Here is a 19,213-nt window from a genome sequence, read left to right as displayed (position 1 = left end):
CATATCCATTTTAAATACACTGCCAAATATAACTGCCCACTCAACCTTCTGAAGAATGACACCGTGGTGTATCTTAAGAATACTTCTTAAGAATGCAGAACTTTTTCTTAATATTAGTCCTGGAAAAGCAAGCTTTACACCTAGAAGTACTTCTTTGTATAGTCCTTCACAAAGAAGTTACATAAAGACGACACCTAAATGTACAAAATCACTAATGCAGAATAATAAAGGTTTGGAGACAGTGACAGTAGTACATGTGTTCTGAAACTTCATAAAAATATTTGTTTCCAGAAACCATGAGCATTTAAAAAAAATCATCAATAACTCTAGCAAATTAACTGCCAGCCTGAAATGTTTAATCCTGAGCAGAGCAATACAATCATCTTGTCTGGCCACCACGTACGAACAGAATTTCCTTCTTGTATGTCTTCAAAACATTCATAAATTTGTCTTTACTACAGCTTCATTATCATAAAAAGGGATACTGTACTTCGGGGGACAAAGCATCTGCTGTGGCTGCAAATAAACTGTTTCAAGTCAGTTATCCTCATTAAAAAATAAAAATAAAAAAATAAATTCACAAAACACAAGCCCCAAACTCATACGGTTTATTTCTAGCTTGAATGTGTGTCAGCCATTAAATATTGCCATATTAGCTGTGCACACACGAGTTGAGAAATCCTGCTTCTGAGATCTCCTGCTCATGTAAGTATTTATAGAAATTGACGAAGCTCACCCTTTAACACTCTCCTGGATAGAGTAAAGAATCTGATCTTAATTGTCTCCATCCAGTACAGCCTGTTCCCAAGACGTGCAGTTATTACAAGAGAAATTGCAGTTATTTATTTTTCCTAACAGAGGTTTGTTTAAGTGTTTATTTTCAGAAGAGGGATCTAGTAATGATCTCACCAACGGAATATGCTTTATGCAACAAGATATCCTTATCCACTTTTGGTATTTCTTTCTTTATGCATACACAAAACAGCTCGCTAGCCTGAAGTGTTGCACTGGGATACCATGCTACCTAACAGAACATATTCAGGCTAAGCCTGAAATGTCATGGTTCAGCATGTGCTAGAGCACTTGGAAGATCAGGGACAAAAAGCATGCCAATAAAAAGAAGATTTGCATATAAAAGTTAGCACTGCTACAAGAGAATTCATTGATGCCAGGAACATTCTTGAGGTAGCATACTTTTCCAGTATATATTGAAATAAAGATTTTACTGTAATTCACAAGCATGAGAGAGCAAGTTTTCCTGACAAATTACAAAACCCAAAGGGACCACTTCTAAACCCACAAACTGAATGTTTAGGTATCATGTAACAACAAATGAGGAAATACACAGCATCGAGTTATCAGAGTATCAAGTTGAGGAAAGAGGAAACAAAACAAAAGAAAAAATATTGTTTGCAGTATAAACACAAATTAGTAATTCTTCTAGAGATACTGCTCATTAGCAAAACTATCAATTCACTTGCTCTGTGTGTTCTCATACCTTATCGATAAATTCTAATTAAATCTGACTTATCTGTTTGACATGAGAACTCGCATTTGGTTCTCAACACTAAACATACAACTTCACTGCTGTTAATGCCTTTCTTTGGTATAGTCTTTGTTTCACATAAGGATGCATTCTCAAATCTTCATCACAAAAAAAAAGTAATAACCATATTTTAAAATAGAGATGGAAACAACAGAAAATGCAAATGATACTTTTTGAAATGTGTTTTCTCCTGTGCTCTTAAAACATTCTCACTATAACAAGCTCAGTAATTGGTACAGAGAAAAAAAAAGTAGATAAAATATTAAATAAAATAGAAAAAAAATAGAGAAGTGGACTAAAAAGCAAAGAACCAGATGATGGAAAAAGAATCCCAGACAAGATGGGAGAGAAGGAGAATTCTTAGCTTGAAAGGACAGGACCTTCTGCCTGTGGCACTCATAGGTAGTTGAAGAGATGTAGTATTCAAGGCAGAAGCAGCAGCAGCAGATTTGAAGGTAACTCAAGTGGTATGTCAAACACGAGCAGTAATCAAAATACCAAAAAGATGCAAGAGAGACATATTCAGAAGGGAATTTAAGATGCAGGAGTGCCATAAAAATTACTTGAGGAATGACTATGTAAATCACAATGCTGGGAACAAGGCAAGGAACACACATTTTCTATGCAGTACAGAAACCGCTGAGTATGTAGTACAAGCAATCAACAGGGAAAATCTGTAATATTTATGTTTAAGATGATACAAATGTGCAATACCAACCCATTTTTCACTGCAAGTAGGAATAAAAGGACACATTTCCCAAACCTCCGTTTTTCAAATGGCTTCCTACCTCCTTGAAAAGCGAGCAGTGCAATGAATATGACACTGTGGCAAGAAACGCTAGGAACTTAAATGTAAATGTGTCCTGAAGTAAGGAGGACAAAAAAAGATGCATTAACGATCTAACTGTAAAAGCACTTTATCAGTATGTTCTCTCCATGTGGATGATAACTTGTGGCACACACACACAGAAAGAGCTACCAACTGCTTAACAGCGCTTGGAGCTGAGCAGAAATAGATGAGGTGGGGTAGGGCTCCCTCCTCAGTGCAAAATGCCACAGGCGCATACCTCGCAGGACTGGCAATGCAAGGCAGACATTATGGAAAGATGCAAGGTGAAAGCACATAACTGTCGTTCTTTCCAGATTTAAATTGTATGTCTTAAGGTGTGGGAGTCTAATTAGAGGAAGATCTTCCGACAAGAAGCAATAGCTCACTAAACAGGAAATACCGACTTGCATTTTCAGGCATATTAGTTGGTTCAGTTGAACTCAAAAGTCACAAGTCTTGGCAACAGAGCTTCAGCTACAAGCAGCTCGTCTGCTGGCTCTCTCAGGAAGGTAGAAAAGCCTGCTAATACATACTGATGCTTACTGTTCACTGCATCAAGTGACCCATTTGCATAATCTAGAAGACGACAGTTTGAACTTTCGCAGCCTTGCTCAACACCACAAACAAATGCAGTAGTTTCCCAGATGACTTCCTGCACAAACAATGTTGCACAAACACCTTGCACAAAACACATGAAATTTAAGTGAAGTCAGAAGAGAAAGGGAAGTCGATGAAGCAGCTAGATTAAATGACAAAAGAAAGCATTCACTGAAGAAAGCAGGATGGAGGTGCTGCACAGTCACATTGTGAGAGAAAAGCAAGGGAAGTAAGCATGCCTTCTGTTACAGTGAGGGCCCTTGCTTTCCCTTCTGGAGAAATCTATTATCAACCGCAACTGGCACAACTAGACAGCAGACCAGTCATTCCTTTCATATTTCCAAATAGGAAATAAAGATTCCTGAATAGGGGAAATTTCCAAAATGAAGCAAAAAGTCAAGCAAATAAGTAAATGTTAAAGGAGAACACAGAACTTGAAGACAGACAAACTAAAATAGTAGCACCCAGTAATCCCCCAAAATACCATGCTTGATCTTGAATTATCCCCAACCATTTTCCTTAGATACCTAACCACATATGACAGCGAAGCATAGTTAATCATTATTTTTCCTCCATTTCATTTGCCAGTCATTACCAGTCAAGAAGGCAACCAAGCCACTTGATACCATAGGTATACCAGATAATTCTGAGAGATGAAAACTGTCACATTACAGAGATGATAACTCTGGCAGTTACTGAAAAACGCTTTAAAGACAATGCAGTCATTAGTCATAGCCAGCACTGGTTCACGGGAGTCCTGCTTAACTAACTTTTTTTTTTTTTTTACCATGAAGTTGCCCATCTAGTTGACCACAGGAAGACAGGACATGTGATTTTGGGGGGATTTTAACAAAGCTTTTGATGCTGTCTCTCACAGTATCCTTCTGGACACAATGTCCAACATTCAGCTAGATAAATAAATGATATGATAGATAAAAAATTGGCTGACTAGTTAGGCTCAAAGAATTATAGTAAATAGGGTTCACACCTGGATGGAGGTCAGTCACTAGCAGGGTCCTCAGGACTCCACTCTGGGTACAGTTCTCTTAAATGTTTTCCTTAATGATTTGGATGAAGAACTTGAAGGTATATTTAAGTAATTTTAAAGGTGAAAACAAACTGGGAGGAGCATTTGACTCCCTCCACGGTGGAGAGGCCTGACAGAGAGATCTTAACAAATTAGAAAGCTGGGCAGTCACCAGCAACATGGAATTTAACAAGATTAAGTGTTGGATGCTGCATCTGGGACAGGGCTATCCTGGATATACGCACAGAATAGGGATAAGAGGCTGAAGAGCAGCCCCACAGAAAGGAACCTGGAGATTTTAGTCAACAGCAAGTTGAATGTTAGTCAGCAGTGTGCCCTGGCAGCCAAAAGGGCCAGCCATATCCTGGGGGGCATCAGGCACAGCATTGCTAGCTGGTCAAAAGAAGTGATACTTCCTGCTCTGCGCTTGTATGGCCTTACAATCAAACACTGTGTGCAATTTTGGGTGCCACGACATAAAGAGAATATAAACCTATTAAAGGGTGTCCAAAGGAGGCTAAAAAGATGATGAAAGGTCTAGAGGCAAAGACTTAAGAGGAGTGGCTGAGGCCCCTTGGTTTGCTCAGCCCAGGGCAGAGCAGGCTGAGGGGAGGCCTCATGGCGGCCTGCAGCTCCCTCACGAGGGGAGCGGAGGGGCAGGCGCTGAGCTCTGCTCTCTGGGGACAGCGACAGGACCCGAGGGGACGGCATGGAGCTGGGACAGGGGAGGGTCAGGCTGGTTGTTAGGGAAAGGGTCTGCACCCAGAGGGTGCTCAGGCACTGGCACAGGCTGCCCAGGGCAGTGGTCACAGCACTAAGCCTGCCGGAGCTCAAGCAGCATTTGGACAGTGCTCTCAGACACAGGGGCTTATATTTAGGAGGTCCTGTGTGGAGCTGGTGGTTGGACACAATGATCCTTGTGGGCCCTTCCAACTTAGGGTACACACAGTGCAACAAAATATCCTTTCTCAACTCATAATGATAGCCATCCGTAAGAGACAAGCAACAGAACATACACCAGGATTAGATCAGTAGTACACCTTCTGTGGTGATGTGGTGCAGTAGGAGAGTTGCAAGCACAAATATTCTTGGCAAGTACGTGTTTCAGAGTCCTCATGGTCTGTGGAAGGTGTGCTTAAGAGCAGAATAAATTTTAAGCAACTATTTGCAATTTGCTCAGAAACATCTAAACATGAGCAGCAATGACAAACAATAGTTTGTATATAAAGAATGATAGAAGCTGTTTTATGAAAGTTACTTTAACCACTTGTCCAACTTCTGGCACAGGAAAGCAAGTAATCACCCCTTCTGGTATACAAGAACAGAAAAAAAAAAAAAAAGAGGAGAGTTGTCAAGCAGTTTGTATAGTGATTCTTTCAGTGAAGAGAGCAGCCAATAATGCACTCTTAGACCTGGATATAAACCAAGGTGCTGGAATCCTGTTAAAGTAATTGTTGAGAATCACCACAAATCCATGAACATTCATTTTGTATGAGGAAGACACTGTTTCACACTGGCACAATTATCAGTTTGCTTTTCAAAAAATGGGGCAGCTACACCAGCACCTGAGCCTTTGACAGCCTCCTGAAATCCATGTATATCGGGCACAGTATACATACATGTTTCACCAACACTGAGGGCATATTTTTTTCACTATTAGTTACTTAGTACTATTAGTTACTGAACCCTTCCCCAGAGTTACTTAGTTTAAGTCCTTGAGGAACAGACACTTGTTTTAGAAGAGTCAGAGCGTACAGTTTATCTACTTCAGGTCCAAACTACATGACCCTATGATTCTAATTTAACCCCCTGGGCATTACTGCAAAAACACAATGCAAAGCACTTACGCAGATTACTTAGGAGATAGCTCTACTAAAATTCCTGTACAAAAGTAAGTACCTTTGGCATATTTGACAGAGCAGTAAGTTTCTCATCTCTCTTGATCTTAATTAAAAATGTAGCTTTCAATGCTGGTTCATCAAAGCATGGAAAAGCAGATCTTGCTGCCAGAGGTTCAAACTGAGTTGCTGCAAACCACCTAATGAAAAGAGGTAGAAAAGGGCAATTTAAGAATTAGGAGAAGGATAAATGACAGTTTACATATGATTGAACAGTCACCGGTCCCCGCAAACCTTGTAACTGCTTACTACAGAAGAAGCTTTCCAAATGGCAGATAACATGGTTGGTCCACTTAGAATAAATGTTTCATTAGGATTATAAAGAAGTCTTTCTGAAACCCAAGAAACTTATCTACTGGAAAACTAATCTCCTTGGCTGTTTTTTGTTTTCTTATCCTATATCTGGTTTAACACAATTAAAGAACAGTCCAGTGATCTTTCCAGGAAGAGGGAACAAAGCTTAAAGGAGACAAAAAGTAAATCAGTGAACATGCCCACCACATAAAATAGTTTGAAAATTCAGAAGGAGACATAATGACACGGGAGCTTTTCCATCTAACTGCTGTACCTTCAGTTGAGGGTGCTCTCAAAGTTCAGCTGTCTTCTTGCTCGCTTTGCTAGCTAGTGGATGTTTATGTAAATTCATGCACTGCCTTGCCTCTAGTACAACAACTAGTTATATCACAGGAGAACCTCTCAGACATCTGTATTCCTCCTCAAGTGTTTCGATATTCACTAGCTCCAGAAATTACAGCTTTTTCTAGACAGTATCTCTGACTTGTGTTCTGCTCCCCCAGGACTACCCTGGGACCTAAACATGAAGTTCGCCAATTTATCTTCCATTTACCAGAGATAAATACTGGAGAGAACAGTGGTTCCAACTCTTTTTTTTTTTCTTTCCTATTTTAAAGAAATTGCCAACCTCCCAAATGCTTTTGGGGGTTGTGTTATTTTTGTCTTTGTCTCCAACATTTTGGACCTACAGCTTTTCTGAGGAGGCATGTCACTGTCAAGATTTATTCTCCTGGTCTATTTTCAACTTTAGTCCTCTCTTTCCCATCAACCACAATCTTGAAGTTCACAAAGATCCATTTTTCATAAATGGCAAGAGTGAATTATTTTGCTATTTAATAATTTTAGGTTTTTTGTTGCAATGTAAAAAAAAATCTTCAGATGAAAATAAAAGTAACTTTTTTTTCCTCTCACAATAGATTGAGTTTTATATCAAAAATGCAATAAAAACAGATGTTGTCAAAATAGCCTGTATTCCTAAAAACACCAACTGTAAGCATATTAAGACAACACCGTGGGAAACAGAGACATGCAGAGCAATGGAAATGATGATAATCAGTAAAATTTACTGGAAATGATTTATTGAAAAATACGTAAGTTAAAGTATCCTGTCTTTGAACAGAAGCAGGTATCACTAGACTAAAGGTGGGCAAAATCCTCTGAACTTACTCAGATTATTTTTCCTCACCACATAGAAGCTCTTCCTACTACTGCAAACACAAGATAACAAAGCTTCAACTACATCAGACTACAAAAAAGTATGAAATCTCAAAGTAGCTAATTACAACACTTCGTGTTATTTTTGCTTTCTGCAATCTTACTGCAAGACTCTGTACTCTTATTCCCATGAAGTATGAATTGAAATGAGACTGTCTTTCATGGCTTGTGATAAGCTACTTATATCTTCTTCATTTCATCCTGTAGTTACGTTCTTCTGATGCAATGTAGAGCCTTTGTGATTTTTTTATTACCTAAAGAATTCCTACACAGACTACTTTTGACATTTTTGTTACACTGTCAGAAGATTGAGGCAGAGCAGCAGTTTCCCAGGAAGCAGCAGCAGGTTCTCACTAATCATGTGAATCATAAAGATTCACATGCAATATCATGTATTAGTATATGAAAGTCCTCCTCCTGAGCATAAGAGGCTTATTGACAGTGTGCTACCTTACGGATCTGAACTTTTGTACCTCAGTAAAGCATCTTCATCAGACCTGGGCAAACTGAAACAGATCGGAAATTCTATCTTCAAATTCTTGATCTCTTACAGAAAGCCTCCCAGACAACCTCACAGAAGGACCAGCAGAAACACATGGGAGTGAAGGCGAGAAAGTTTCTGCCTTACCCCACAGCTGCTGATCACTTCAAGAACCCAGTTATATTCCACCACTTCTTGCATATAGTCGAAGAGAGCTGCTGCAGACAATATATTTTCTTGTACATTTCAGCAATGTTATAGATCCACTAGGACCTAGCTATGCGGAGTTTTAACAGCAAACTGAGTAAACTTCCGAAAAATAAGTCAGTTTTAGTTTAAATATCTTGTCAGTGCCTAGAGAGGCCTTCTGAATCTGAAACAAAATACATTTTTTAATTTACAGAATAAGAAGTTTATCTTTCACATGTCGTGCAGCCTTCTAACAGTCTATGAAATCATGTTTACACTGAGCAGTTTTGGTTTATTTTAGAAGATGGCCACCCTTGAGGGACTTGAATAATTCAAACATCAGCAGCATAGTTACTGTATCTCACTGGAGAGAGGAAAAAAAAAATATAACCAGTTTGCCACATGTTTTACTCTTCAAGGAGTCTCACTAAAAATAGGAGAGCAATAGCTCAACAAAGGGTCTTGTTTTAAGTCAGTGAAAACAAGTAAAATATCAGTGTGACCCCTTCTCCAGAGGACAGTTTCAGTGGTATTAATTACAAGGTCTGCCTTCTCCTTTCAGGAAACAAAATCTACCCATAAGTATTTCGGGCATTTCCATACAAATTCTCTGCTGTTGCAACACTGATGACATTTTTTTTTCCCCTTTTCCATGCTTTTCCCTGTATGTACCATTTCACTTTTTTTTTTTTTTTTTTTAAACTTTAGGTCTCAGCATTCCTTAGAACAAGCTGGTAAGTGTTTATTCAATTTAATAGCCGTTTTGTAGGCCCTTCACATCTACTTCCCTGTCAGCAAAATGAACTTACCCACAGTGCTCTTTTCATATTTTTTTTTGCATCACTCAGTTTCTAGAAAATCTGTATGGACTATTATATGCTAACAAAAGCATGAACAATCATAAGTACACAATCAGGCTAAGGACCATTTGAAGTGGCTGGTGGTAGGTAGCTATTTTTGTTAATCTTCACATAAAGCCCTCATTCCCCACACTGGAGGTACTATCAACTAGCCAAGAACATTTCAAAAGAGAGATACTAAAAATTAAACAAAAAAACACAACGTGGTATAGCTATCTATAAGCTCCATACAGCACCACATTAAGCTGAGGAAGAAGCTGCCCTAACTTAATAAACTCATCCATGAAAGACATTTCTCAGGCATTGCTAATTTTAATCACTGATAATTTCCAGCTCCCTAGCAGCTTCGCTTAAAGTGTCAGCAACATAACAAAAATAAAAGACTTTTTTTTTTAAATCCCTAGATTTAAAACATCAGGAACAAAGTGAATCTTTAAACTCAACAGGAACCAGTTGTACAAAACATTCAATAGAAAAAGTCACCCCTGTTACTTCTAAAGCACAATCTAGAAATGACAAGAGAGCAGCAACTTTTGTGTGCATACCTTTGTTTAGAATCCTCATCCTTGTAAGAAATTTTGTAGAAGCCATAGTAGGTGTCCGATAAATTAGCCGAATATTCTATGTTGACAGTGTAATTCTGTCCTACAAGGAGAGCCTCAGGAGCCATGATTGCTATCTGGTCATGCAATGGGTATTCCAGCAATTCAACTGGCTTTGCTTGCCTTCCTCCTGTCGAAGTAAGGGATGCCTTGGTGATATTAAGTCCTGAGCTGTGAAGCACAATCTTCCTAGTTACCTGGAGAACATTAACCACTATCTTTACAGATCCTGAAAATTTCAGAGTAGTAAGGTTTGGCTGCAACTCAAGATCATAATGCAGTGGTACAACATCAGAAGGAAGTCTCATTTTTGCCCATGGAAACAGTTTTCCATTGGTTGCCAAAGGGTATATTAGTTCCATTGTATGATTTTTTTTATGGCAGCCTTCTTTGGTAAAGGTACATTTGGGAAGAAGATAAATCACCATTATCACTGAAATCACAGTCACAAAAACAGCAGCGCAAACCACCATGGTCCTTGTAGAGGGCACCGAGCACGATCCGTCTGGACTTTGTCTATAGCCGGCCATGTTATTCCGGAGACCTGAGCTTCTGTTAATGAAGGACATTCCCAGCAATTTTGCTGATGACTCATAATCCTCTTCATCATCATCCATTTCATGCTCCCCAAGGCCACGCACCAAGAGCCGTGAGCTTCTTGGTTCATATTCAACTTCATCGGGCTCCAGGGGATGTAAACAAGGCTCTTTTGCCAAGTCAACCACATCGGGCTCTTCCTCAAACATGCTGTTTTCAATCATATTTCTGGGTAACTGAATTTGATCTGGAAAAAGAAAAGAGCATATGTTACGTCATAAGCAAAAGGCATGACTATAATATCTGAAAGACAGTTTATTAAGGTAAAGAGCAAGAAACACTCTTACCACACATACTATCTACACAAGCCCTTCAATTTTCTTTCTCAGGCTTGTTCTCATTAAACCTTGCCATGTTTTTCTGCATTTTGGTTCACTATCTTGCTCCCTTCTGGGCTTCAAGATGCTTCCATTGCACATACTCAGTCACATCTTGCACCATAGTTTGGGATCACCACATTTCATTCCCAATTCACTGATATCACTGCCTTGGCTACATATCTCCTACCCCAAATAACTCTACATGTATTCAACTAAATTAGGTACAATGAAATGTTTTTTATGTTGCAGGGTAAAGAACAGGCAGCCAATACAGTTCTTAAGGTGCTTCTAAATATGCTAGTTACTAAGTCCTTGTTAGAGGAGAATATTTGCCAAGGTGCTGGCAGCTATACAAATAAAATATCCATTTTACATTTTTTAAAACTACTGTTTTTAAAAAGCACCCCCTCCCCCCCCCCCCCCCCCCCCCGAAAAAAAAAAATGCATCTCCTAAAGCAATATAAATATTACAGTTCAAATTGAAGACTTCATCCTACCAGCATCAGGTACCTTCATCCTTCAGGTGCAGTTATATTTTGATCAAACTTCTGCACTTGTCTGTAACTGCTTATGTAAAAAGTTACCTTTCAGTTAACCCACTCAGTGAAAAGTAAAAAAACTGAAAATAATGTTCAGAAGAACTATATACAGGTTATTGGATGTGGAAACAGAGAAGTTGCAACCTTATAAACAAGGAGTTTTGTTTTTTTTCCTCATGCTGTATTTCATCCAGAGCACTGTAAATAACATAGAAAGGTCGTTGATAGGTTTTGTTGTTGATAGCTTTTTTCTTTGGACACCACAGAGCTGTCTGGCAAACAAAACAATTCAAATGGAAAAGTTATATATACATAAGAGATTTCTCAACCAAAGAGTGCAAGAAATCCCATAACCAACTTTTTAGGACCTTGCAAATTAGTTAATTAGAATAGTGCCTCTTCACAGCTTCAAGAGGACTAGGCAACACTTTTGTCAAACTGCAAGGCTCTGGATATGAAGCTAAGCTCTTTCAGACATGAAGGTCTATTGTTAGCCAAACAATCATATCACTTCTTAATTCTGCGCATCATTTTCCGAATGAAAAAGAAAAGTTTTCTTTCAATCTAAAAGCTATTGAAAAGGTTTTAGCAGGCTTTTACTAATTTCTGGCAACAATATACTTAGTCCCAACCTATAGAGAGAGAGATATCAGTGCACCACATTGCACAGTGCAATACATTAATGATTTTTATATATATAGCTAAGGTCCCTTTCAACATTTGAGGTTAATAGGTTAATCATAGAACCACAGAATGGTTTGGGTTGGAAAGGACCTTAAGATCTTAAGGGACCTTAAAGGTGCTAACTCCGCTGCCAAGGGCAGGGCCACCTCCCACCAGACCAGGTTGCCCAAAGCCCCATCCAGCCTGGCCTTGAGCACCTCCAGGGATGGGGCATCCACAGCTTCTCTGGGCAGCATGTGCCAGGGCCTCACCCTCATCATGAAAAATTCCTTCCTTATGTCTAATTCAAATCTACCCTCTTTCAGTTTAAAACTATTAGCCCTTGTCCTGTCACTACAGGCCCTAGTAAAAAGTCACTGTCCATCTTCCTCAAAAGGCCTCTCTTTGGGCACTGGCAGGCCACTATACATGTAAAGTCTCACCAGAGCCTTCTCTTCTCCAGGCTGAACAATCCCAAATCTCTCAGCCTATCTTCATAGGGAGGTGATTGCCCCCCTGCTCTGCTCTCCTGAGACCCCACCTGGAGTGCTGTGTTCAGCTCTGGGGCCCCCAGCACAAGGACGTGGACCTGTTGGAGTGAATCGAAAGGAGGGCCAGGAGGATGCTCAGAGGGCTGGAGCACCCCTCCTGTGAGGACAGGCTGAGGGAGTTGGGGCTTTTCAGCCTGGAGAAGAAAAGGTTCCATGGAGACCTCATTGCGGCCTTCCAGTACCTAAAGGGGGCCTACAGGAAAGATAGGGAGAAACAAACTCAGCGAGTGTAGTGACAGGAGAATGGGTAACAGTTTTAAAGAGCGTGGGTTTAGATGAGATATTCAGAAGAAATTCTTCACTCAGAGGGTGGGATGAGGCCCTGGCACATGCTGCCCAGCGAAGCTGTGGGTGCCCCATCCCTGGAGGTGTTTAAGGCCAGGCTGGATGGGGCTTCGGGCAACCTGGTCTGGTGGGAGGTGTCCCTGCCCATGGCAGGGGGTGGGAACTAGATGGTCTTTAAGGTCCCTCCCAACCCAAACCATTCAGTGACTCTGTATATGAAATTGGAGACCCTGCAGAGCACAGAGGACAGAAAGCTAAGTTACAAATGAAAACATACAGACAAACTAGTGAAAGAAAAAAAAGGTGGAAAGACAAAGTATTGTGCAACGGAAGATCTTTTACAGTTCTACACAAGCAGGGCTCTTCTAGCAGTTCCTTGTTGCTCTTTGAATCCATTGGATAGCTTCAATCCGATTTGAAAGGAGTCTGAAGGATAACCAAATTCCTTCAAGTCCCAACCCAACCCCACCCCAAAACTGCTCGCAGAAGACACCCAAATTTACATCTGCTATACAGGAAAGGCAGGTATTAAGACTCACATCTTAACCACTTGCAAAGGCAGCAGCCAGTCAGTACACAGCTCCAACCCCAGCCATGGCAAGTGCTGCAGCTGCATGGCCAGCAAAAGAGGTAGAAGACAGGGGAGGCACTGCAGAAGGAAGGAGGAGACAGATAAAGAACATAAGTCTGGCAGAAAGTAGGCTTCATCAGCTCTGCTGCTCATAGAACAGTTTGCTTTTTGAGGAAATTATTCTCTAGTTAAGTTTCTTCTAAAGCCAACTATCTTAATTTTCAAACCTGCATGCAAGCACTCGTAACTCATCAGGTCAAAATAATTACATGAAAAATCTGATCAGAAAATAGGAAAAACTAAAACAAAATCTAGTTTCAAGGCAATTCATAGTTTTAACACCTTAGAAGTTTCTAGGGAAACAAAAGTTAAAACCAATTTCCACTGACTTTTTTGGCAAACACTGGAAGCAACCAAGGCCTTAGCTGTTCTGCCGTGCTGCAAAACATCTCACGGGATTACCAGTTTGATCTCAGGCTGCGAGATCAGAACTGCAGCAAAGATCAATGGCATCACCAGACTTTTATTCTCCACTTGAGAGCACGCAAAGTATCAGAAGGCTATCTGTTACTAACGCTGACATATGGGTTCACAGAAGCATAGAAGCCAGGCTGCTTTTTCACAGAGGAGCCATGGCAAATATGTTTAAATCATTTATGCTCAGATAAACTGTGGAGTGTTTGCTTCCTGATGGTTCACAGGGATTTATAAGACAAGAGTGTGAGTCATCAATCATGGGGATTCAACTGCTGTGACCTTTCCATTTCAACCCATGAGCTACTACATTGAGCTAAAAGGTCCACAAGAAGGACAAAAAAGGTACTCTCAAGCTGCAACAGGCCGTAAGGAGTAAGCAGCAGCCCGAAGAACAGTTTTACACCCATCACATTTCACTGCTGTCTTACACACAAGTATGGTCAAGGGGCAAACAAATGCAGTGACTGAAGCTGATTAATTCAGTTTCTAATTACAATGCAGGAAACAAAAAAGAGTAATTCCAAGACTAGGGAATTCTAACCTATGCACAGTTCCAGTGAACCACTGCCATACCAGCTGCACTGTGCTCACACTAATTCACAGCTAAGGAAATATGGACCCAAGTTACTGAAATGCACTATAAAAGTTCTGTCTTTTTTCAGCCTTCCATACTCCAGTTAAGAGGTTAAAATATTAAAAAACAAATCCAATCAATCCCACTGGTACGGTTAGTCAGACTGCCATCACTTTTTGAGACTGTAAGTTCATCACAGTATCATCTTCAATTAATGGGCAGGTGTCATGCAGTATTTTTACTGAAATAAATTATAAAAGAATTATAGTAGCACCTATCATTTGGCAGGAACTGAGCCCTTGTCACAGAGATAAGCACAGGAAACTGTCCATTCCCGTGGAACAACCAGGAAGCCAAACAACTGGGCAGTGTCTTGTCACAGACCAGCAGATGTGGTAGAACTCAAGGCCAGACCAAAAGGCTCTCTCTATAAAGCATGCCTACTAGCTGGAGTAAAATTTGATGCCCACTGCCAGTAAACCACTTCAATGCATTTTAAGTAATAGGAGAGAGGTACAGAGTTAGTGCTGTGTAGAAACAGAAATTTACTAATCTGCCAGTGTGTCCTAAAACGGCCGGCCCATCAGGTCACACAGAAAAACTGTGAGCAAAGGATTTGTTTTGCTACCTGAGGCTGAAAGTGAGGCACATTGTATGGAAGGAAGAGCACACCACCCTCAGAGAAGCAGACACTAACAAAGCCATGCATGTTCCAGGAAAATGTCCAGTGACTCAGCAAAACTGGAGGGATAATTTTATAATTTTGGCATATCATGCATTTAATAGTCAATGTCTTTCCCTTGCCTTGATATGTTTTGACAGCGAAAACAGGAGTACCTGCTATTTCAGCTGTGCCAGTACCAAGAAAACTCAAGAAATGTACAACAGGGAACTAGTTAGTCTGTTATTGATTAAAACAACATAACCCACACAAACTCAGTCACCCCCTGAGATTCGATGGAAGCAGAGAAGAGCACAGCTCTTATTCAGCTTGAACATTACAACTCAAATTATGTACTAAGAGCTAGCTGAAGTACGGTCCTCAAACAATCAACTCACTGATATCATGTCAAATAACTCTGTGCAATGAAGGATTTCAGGAACAGCTAATGATGTTTATCAATGGGGATACATTTACCCAGGTCCACAGTACTTTTTACATACCTAATTTTTACATTCATCTTTTACACTGCTGAACTTTTCTTTAGCAAAATCAGCTGCTTACCAAACAGCAAATCCCACAAACAAACCACATCAATTTTCTCTCCAGGAAAGATCTGGCATTTAAGACCATATAAAAGGGCAAAAAGTAACTTCAAAGCATTATTTTCCTTTTAAAGATCTGATTTTTATTTGTTGTTTATGTAATGGTCACATTTGCTAGAATCAGTGCTGAAACACTTGCAACACTTACACTCAGAGTAGGCAAACAGCATAAAGGTGTATGTATATAAATATGTAATAATGTACACAAAGGCAGTACAAATGTTACTGTTTTTGAAATGATTTAATCCCTCTCAGTAACTAACATCATGGCACAAGGAAGAGTCAACGACAAAACTGTGGAAGTAACAATGTATGTGAAGTCACTGCACTCTTCTGTATCAAAAGCAGCATTTTCAGGATAAACTGAAGTATAACTGTTCGTATAACTGTTGTCCATGAAAGAGAAAAAGCTTGAAAATTAGATATCAGAAGAATGTTTGCTGTAAAACCTATACTCATATTTTACTTAGTGAATTAAGTTTCATTTTATCTTATCTGAAAAACAAGATACGCTATTTGCATTGTGTATTGGAAGTTTTGGAAGCATTACGCTATCAAAAAAACCCACACTATTACAGACAAGATAAAGCCATACAATTTTCTTAGCTACAGTGTCTCTAATATTCTCTGTGCAAACATCTATGTATACCTAGCACTACAAAACTTATGATATTTGTAAATAATGCATATTTGCTGCAGAATCCGTTCTTTAAGAAAAAAGATAAACATGTTACAGTACAGTATTCATCTGTACTTATGAGAGGCAAAACCGAAAATATACCTATTTTAAATTTACATAGTGAAATTTTTCACACATCTTATGTGTGAAAGATAAAAGAGGAACTTGCATTACATAGTTTGAAAACAGGACAGAGGAAAACAAGGTAGGGGAAAACAGCATAGATGATACCCATAAAACTTCCAAGGATTATATGGCTTTGTTGAAATTAAACCAATGATTAAATTGTACGTTTTAAGTACACAAACAGTTAAGCATGTGATTAGAAAAAAAATATTCATAACACATTGCAGGAGAAAAAAGGCTAAACTTGACTTTGGGAACAAAAATGTATTTTTTCACATTGAAGAGTTGTCTAAAATGTGAGTCTAGACATTTGGGACACTGAGAATTTGGCAAAACTATTAAAAGATTAACGCACTGTCTCCTGAATCATCTATCCCCAAACCTTCATTGACAGCCTCAAATAAAAGCAGACAAGGAGAGGAAAATGTTCTGCTAACGCTTCACGTATCTCTGAAACGTCCTGATTAAAATTTCAGGAACGCTGCTCTAGAAAAGCAAAATAATATACTGTTTAAAGTTTTTGTTGACTCATTTTGGCATAGACCCATCTTCCACATTTACCTAATCAAAGCCATAAGCCTTAACTTTCATTGAGCTACTTACTACATACATCATTGAATTGTAAAAATAAAACCTCTCAGGCCAGATTTGCTCCTCTTGATGTCAGTTTACTAACAATACGGCTTAGCAGGAAATGAATCGATCTCTAAAAACCTGAACTGCAAAGCATTAAATCTTTCATGGAAGAGACGATCACTCGCCCATGCTTGTGCACCCCATACTGGACTCACTGTACATCTTCTTCCAAGTCCTGATTTTATCATCAGCCAAAACTATTGTTGCAGTTATTGTTCCCGCCGTAGGTGAGGGGAAGGAACGGAGACTGGCAGCCCAGAAGACCATTCCAAAACACAGGTTCAATTTCACAGGTGCTAAAACTAATATGCAAGAGCACTTTGCAGAAAGCTGAGCTCCTACATCCTGCACTGGAAATTCTATACAAATACTAAAAGTGAGAAATATCTCAGAAAGTGCAATCATCTTCTCAGTGGAGACTGCTTTCTTCAGCCAATTACAAATCACTGGTTCCAGACACCACTGATCAGAATTTTCACCACTGCAAACCAATGTCTGAGGTTAAGACAACAGGTACAACTTATCCAATATCTTCTCATCAGCTTAAAGCAATAAAATAGCCTCGGCTCACAGAGAAGTCGGGCACTTAGCTGTTAAATCTCCAATTAAACATCTGAATTGGTAGCCTTTGAAAATGAACATTTAAACTTTCATAGTTAACATTTTCAAAGAAAGCAGCTTGATACTTTTTTCAAAATATACAGACAAAATAACGTCAACTCTCCTAGTTAATGCTATTTGTGAACTGCATAATCAGGTGAGTTAGGAAGGAGTTTCACGAATCGAGCTGGGAAGGAAGTGTTTCAAACACTCTACCCCACTTCACCACTTCAGCAAATGAGGTAAGACAAAAAAAAATAATCAAGAAACAAAAGTTAAAACTTACTACTTTTACAATATTTTGTATCAATAGACTAATGTAAGAGAAAATAAGACTATGAGAATAAAATGCTTAAAAGTGATGAATACTAGGGCAATGTTGCTGCTTCTAATTCCCCCTTCCCTTTTTATTTAAGTAGCACCCAAATTCATATCCGTCTATTATGTCCTATTTGTATGCTGTATGTTAAGATCTTTTGCACAGGATTTGAACACGTGGGTGACATTATCTCAACCACTAGATGAAATCTGGTTTTTCCCCTACACAAAGCTCCCAGTGAATACAAATATAAGTGTTGATTTCCTGGCTGCATAGGCCAACAACCTAAGTCTACATGCACTTCAGAGCGGTAAAGCTCCTCCCACCTACAGCCTTCTTTAGGCTCTCGGTGTTTGGATGCAGCATCAGAGGTGCCTTCTGTGCTGTTAATTTCAAAACCTGCTGACCAAGTCAGTATTAACCTCACTTTCATAAGAAGCCTGGAGCATAATGCTTTAGAAATAATTAATAATCTCAGGAATTATGGACAAGAGAAGTCCCCTCAGCCATGTAGTAGACTGTAGCAGCAAACATGATAGATGAACTGGCAGCACTTCTAATAGCTGTCCACGTATCTCTAGCCTTAGGACTGGTTGCTTGCTGAGGTGAACCATTCTCACGTCATGATCTGAACAAAGAATTATACAAAAGACACAAGTCAATTACTCAAAACCAAATGGACTTCGAATTAATCCATGCTTTGATGCTGCATCAGGAGCTGTGAAAGAAAAGCATGCTTTCCAAGCATGGAGTGTATCAGTGAAGCAGAATACGAGTTTTAAACAGTTTGCTTGAACAAACACTACAAATAAACAGACCCTGCCACCCTAATGTCTACAGCTGGGACAGGAGGATTGGGATGGAGCCTTTCAATCAACCCAAACACTCAGCACACAGTAACTTCATCGCCTGTTGAGACGCTGAAAAGCAGACCACCTCTCTTACCCATCAAGGTGAGTTCCCAGCCACCCCTGCTGAATCTAAAGGCACGACAGGAGGAATTTAGCACTGCCCAGAGCCAGCGGAGCCATGCAGCCCAGTCCTGTCACAGACAGCCACCTCAACTGATGGTCAGTCCAGTCTTTGCATGTAGTCCTGTTCTCCACAAAATGTGCAGAAACCTGAAGCCAAGCCTACAATTTCTTTACCTTACCATTAGCACCTTCTGGTCTATTTCACTGATCACTCACCACTTCAAGGTGAGTGTTATCAGATCTAATCAGGTAGACTGCTAAACTTTCACAGCCTTTCTCAGTTTCTTTACATTTCCAGCTATTAAAATCCAGTGGAACAGCACATAATGAAGATCATTGCGTCTATTCCCTTTCCTGGATCACCACTTCCACATCTTAACAGAGATACATTGACCTCTCACCACATCCCCCAAATCTTCCATCCTTCATCCTCCATCCTTCCCCAGCACCTGTGTCCAAGATGCCTCAGAGAGAGTTGTGAGCTCTGCGTTCCCCTCT

General features: G+C 39.8%; 1 protein-coding gene across 2 annotated transcripts in view; it reads right to left on the bottom strand.

The window, feature by feature from the left end:
- LNPEP (leucyl and cystinyl aminopeptidase) overlaps nt 1-19,213 on the bottom strand; it is a 57,129-nt gene that overhangs the window by 22,821 nt on the left and 15,095 nt on the right. The window contains exons 2-4 of one of the 2 annotated variants that reach the window (XM_084305187.1): nt 13,033-13,142; nt 9,482-10,322; nt 5,899-6,037 (exon numbers count right to left, since the gene is read on the bottom strand). In XM_084305187.1, the coding sequence (XP_084161313.1) occupies nt 5,899-6,037; nt 9,482-10,299 (957 nt within the window). In that variant the 5' untranslated portion in view covers nt 10,300-10,322; nt 13,033-13,142. The remainder of the gene's footprint in view (nt 1-5,898; nt 6,038-9,481; nt 10,323-13,032; nt 13,143-19,213) is intronic. The other variant, XM_084305186.1, reaches the window with a different exon arrangement.

This window comes from Netta rufina, assembly GCF_964035555.1.
Source record: "Netta rufina genome assembly, chromosome: Z".
In the NCBI taxonomy this organism is placed as follows: Eukaryota; Metazoa; Chordata; class Aves; order Anseriformes; family Anatidae; genus Netta; species Netta rufina.
This window is presented reverse-complemented; position numbering and strand designations above follow the sequence as displayed.